Source organism: Pygocentrus nattereri, chromosome 23 (assembly GCF_015220715.1).
Source record: "Pygocentrus nattereri isolate fPygNat1 chromosome 23, fPygNat1.pri, whole genome shotgun sequence".
Classification (NCBI taxonomy): domain Eukaryota; kingdom Metazoa; phylum Chordata; class Actinopteri; order Characiformes; family Serrasalmidae; genus Pygocentrus; species Pygocentrus nattereri.
The window spans coordinates 21,168,640-21,172,556 of record NC_051233.1 but is presented as its reverse complement, the minus strand read 5'-3'; the positions used below and the strand labels follow the sequence as shown (position 1 = coordinate 21,172,556).

Below are 3,917 nucleotides of genomic sequence, written 5' to 3'. Positions count from 1 at the left end.
TTCCTGGAGACCATGTGTAGGTCATGCATTTGTGACAACAATAACAATAGCATGGGTGGTGCTGGCATCCCTCTGGATGTAAAGACCAAAACAAAGCATTTTTAGAACAAGCAAATCTGCATTGTCTTGCCAATGGGGTCCATTCTAAAGTCTTCTGGAGACCACGTCACATGGAAGCGTGGTCAAAGCACTTCGGCTTTCCATGGGCCCCTGAGCTGTATTGCTTGGTCAGGAGTTTTCACAATAGAAGGCCCATGTTCTTTTGGGCCAGGACAGGTATAAATATGTGGGTTAAACCAGGCAGAACATCAGCTCACCATCCAGCCATCTAGTCAAGCTCTGCTTTGACAAGCAACAACTGTCAAAATGATGGGCAAGGTAAGCAATAGCAACAAATGATCTGCAAATATTAATTAAAAAAAAGTTATTTTAGCATTAGCACATAGCATGAATGATGTTTAATTTGCTTTTTGATCTTCTCGAAAACAGGTCATCTTCTACGAGGACAGGAACTTCATGGGCCGCTCTTATGAGTGCAGCGGCGATTGTTCCGATATGTCCTCCTACATGAGCCGCTGCCACTCTTGTAGGGTGGAGAGCGGTTGTTGGATGGTGTATGACCGCCCCAACTACATGGGTAACCAGTACTTCATGAGAAGGGGCGAGTACGCTGATTACATGAGCATGTGGGGATTCAACAACTGGATCAGGTCTTGCCGCATGATCCCTATGGTACGGCTGTTAGTTGTGCAGTTCAATGACAGCATGTTATTTATTAGATTCCTTATAGCTACACTCACTGGCCATATTGGTTCACTTTGTATGTTTACAAAGAGAGCCCTAGGACCATCAGTTTCATGTCTAGCTTGCTGTAGCACATCCGATTGTACTCTTGAAGGCCTTGAGACTTAGCTGACTAACTTAATTCAGTTGTACAGAAAAGGAAATATTGAAGAATTCCTGGCCTGTCCAAACCCTGACCGGCCTAAAATTGACATATTCTGTTCTATTTCCCAAACAGCACAGAGGATCCTACAGAATGAGGATCTATGAGAGGGAGAACTTCATGGGCCAGATGTACGAGATGAGTGATGACTGTGAGTCCTTCATGGACCGTTACCAGTGGTCCAGCGGCTGCATGTCCTGCCACGTGATGGACGGCCATTGGCTCATGTACGAGCAGCCCAACTACAGAGGCAAGATGTGGTACTTCAGGCCTGGAGAGTACAGGAGCTTCAGGGAGATGATGAGCGGCATGAGTGGCATGGGATTCATGAGCATGAGGCGCATCATGGATTCCTGGTATTAAAACCAACTAAAGCGATCTGAACCAGTTTTTAAATAAACATTTTTAAAAAATAAACTGCAGTTTTCAGATTTTTTTTCTCAACACCACATGCTTGTTATCCAGGCATATATTGTTTAAAGCACAGAATGTAAAATAAGTTAATTATATTTTTGCATGAACATCTCTGGTAGAGTCACAGGTTCACAGAGTCATCTGCTTTAGTGGTTTATTGAGCTAAAAATATCACCTTAAGTGATGTTTGAAGGTGGTCTGCTGACTCCTGAATCCAACATTGTGTTCACCTATCAGTTATTTCAGCATAATCATAGACAGATGAAATGCTAAAGGGGAACTCATAATTAAATAGCTAACATGTTATCAAATCATTCAGTGCTTTGGTGCAAAAAGCTTTATTCTAGAGAAACTTACTAAGTCAGAAATGTTCACAGTGGAGATAAACCAGACGGCAGAAGATTTTAACGGCTCTAAAATCTCCCTCACAGACAGGTGGTACATTAAAATGTTTATGAATAGACTGCCGGATAGTGTCTGAGACATTGTTTTTTGGTAGCTCTGTTATAAAGTTTTGGTCTAAAACATATTTTAATCAATTTATTTTAATCCATTCATGATAGAGGGATACATGAAAGGTGTTCTAAGGTAAAACATTTTTTTTTCAGATTGACCATTATTACTTATTACTTATTATTATTACTACATCAGCTTTACATATAACTCATGAAGACATGTGTAGGTTCGGACAGTAAATGAAATGATAGTACATTTGCACTGTAGACGTCAACACCCCTAGTTCGTATCACCACCACTGTCAGGAAATCTTCACATAAAACCACTCTAAATTACTTTGTTTATATCTTAAACAATCAATTATGCAAAAATTTAGCAAAATCTCTGGAATTTCTCTTTAATGAGTCCTAAGTTGTCTTTCGTGACAAATTCTAAAAATGTTTATGACAGCTATCTTAACAAACTGACTTCAAGTAATCTACTGGTCAGCATACAGTCTCTACAAGACAAGCAAAAAATAGCATGTGACATATGCTGTCATATACTATTATATATGCTGTCATATGCATATATGAATGGGCAGAATCTCCCATGACATTTCCCATTGCCACTCTCATAATAACACTGCTATATATATATATATATATATATATATATATATATATATATATATATATGTGTGTGTGTGTGTGTGTGTGTGTGTGTGTGTGTGTGTGTGTGTATTCATACGGTATCAAGACCGCACAAGGATTTTATGCAATATAAATTTTTGAAACAAGCATAACAAAAAGTTGTTGTTGAGTGTACAGTCCTGTTTTGGGAAAATAAAACGTTTCCATTATATTTTTGTCATGATTTTGTTATTGTTTGCCATCAGAAGAAACAGAGAAAAATTGAAAGTGCTGACTCAGACTCATGTATCTATTATTCATTGCACAACCAGCATATGTAATTCCATATTTACATTTGAATAGTAGAGCAAAATTAAAGTAATAACTCTCAACTTCTCATGCTTAAACCTTTGGGTACCTAAAACCAAGAACCTTACATGCACACATCATCACACAAAGCTGCAAATGTAAATAAAGTCAAAAGAATGTAGGATGTAAAGTTCTAGAAAAAAGGCCTTTGACCTCAGGGCTGAGGTTTCAGTTGGGGTTAGTTGAGCTTATAAAAGCCAGAGTGTGAGCTCATTGCTAGCAATAGAGGGTGGGTAGTGGGGGTTGCTGAAGATTTGGGGGTTAGCTGGAGTAAATGGGGTTGATTTGGGACCCTATGGGGTGCGTGCCTGAGGTCCACTCTCTGCTGGACATTTCCTTTGAGGCAAAGGAGGATGTGGACGGCTGGCACCTTTTTGCTATTGTGCTGTTTATGAGGAAGGTCAAAGGTCAGGCTTAACCTCCTCTCTACTCCACTGCCCACTGATCTGCACTGTCATCTGCCTATTAAACCCCTACTGGGAGGCAAGCACGCCCTGGATTTGTGTGTGCATGTAGATGCGTTTATATGTAAATGTGGCTTGTCAACATGCTAGCTTATCATTCTTTTCACAAACACCCTGGAAACACCCCCCTTCCCACCCCCAGTCCATTCTCTGATTCAACTACTCTGTTACTCACCACTGCCATCCAATGGTCCATGACCAAATAATGAAGGGTGCCTTCATTTTCCCATTCAGCAGTATTAGAATGAAACAAATGTATCTTCAAAGAAAAAGCTTACGCTTAACCCATTACATGGCCATGGCCTGTTGGCAGGCCCACAGCTTTATTACACCTGTACATAACCTAAGAATAACTCAACCAGTTTGCACTGAAGCCCCTGTAGTTACTGAATAATAAGCTGTATTATGCAATAAGCCTGGCATTTTAAGGGGTTAAGGGATATTAAACTGGCTTGCATAATAGGAATGAAACATCACTGCATCTCTAAAATAGTCATTTACAGGAGAATGCAAAAACATGTGTAGCCTTTAAAGTAAGTTAGCATACAGAGGTTTTATTCCAGGAGATTTGAGAGCATTTGAATTAGTCCGCTCATCATGAACTTTGCACGCAATGTAAAGGACAGCTGCAACATTCAAAGGAGTTCAAAGAAGTGT

General features: G+C 39.8%; 1 protein-coding gene across 1 annotated transcript; it reads left to right on the top strand.

The window, feature by feature from the left end:
• Positions 1 to 366: 366 nt before the first annotated feature.
• LOC108427240 (gamma-crystallin M2-like) lies at positions 367 to 1,309 on the top strand. The gene is made up of 3 exons (XM_017697240.1): positions 367 to 378; positions 490 to 732; positions 1,022 to 1,309. Exons 1-3 carry the CDS (start codon positions 367 to 369, stop codon positions 1,307 to 1,309), a joined length of 543 nt encoding a protein of 180 aa, XP_017552729.1.
• Positions 1,310 to 3,917: the final 2,608 nt, after the last annotated feature.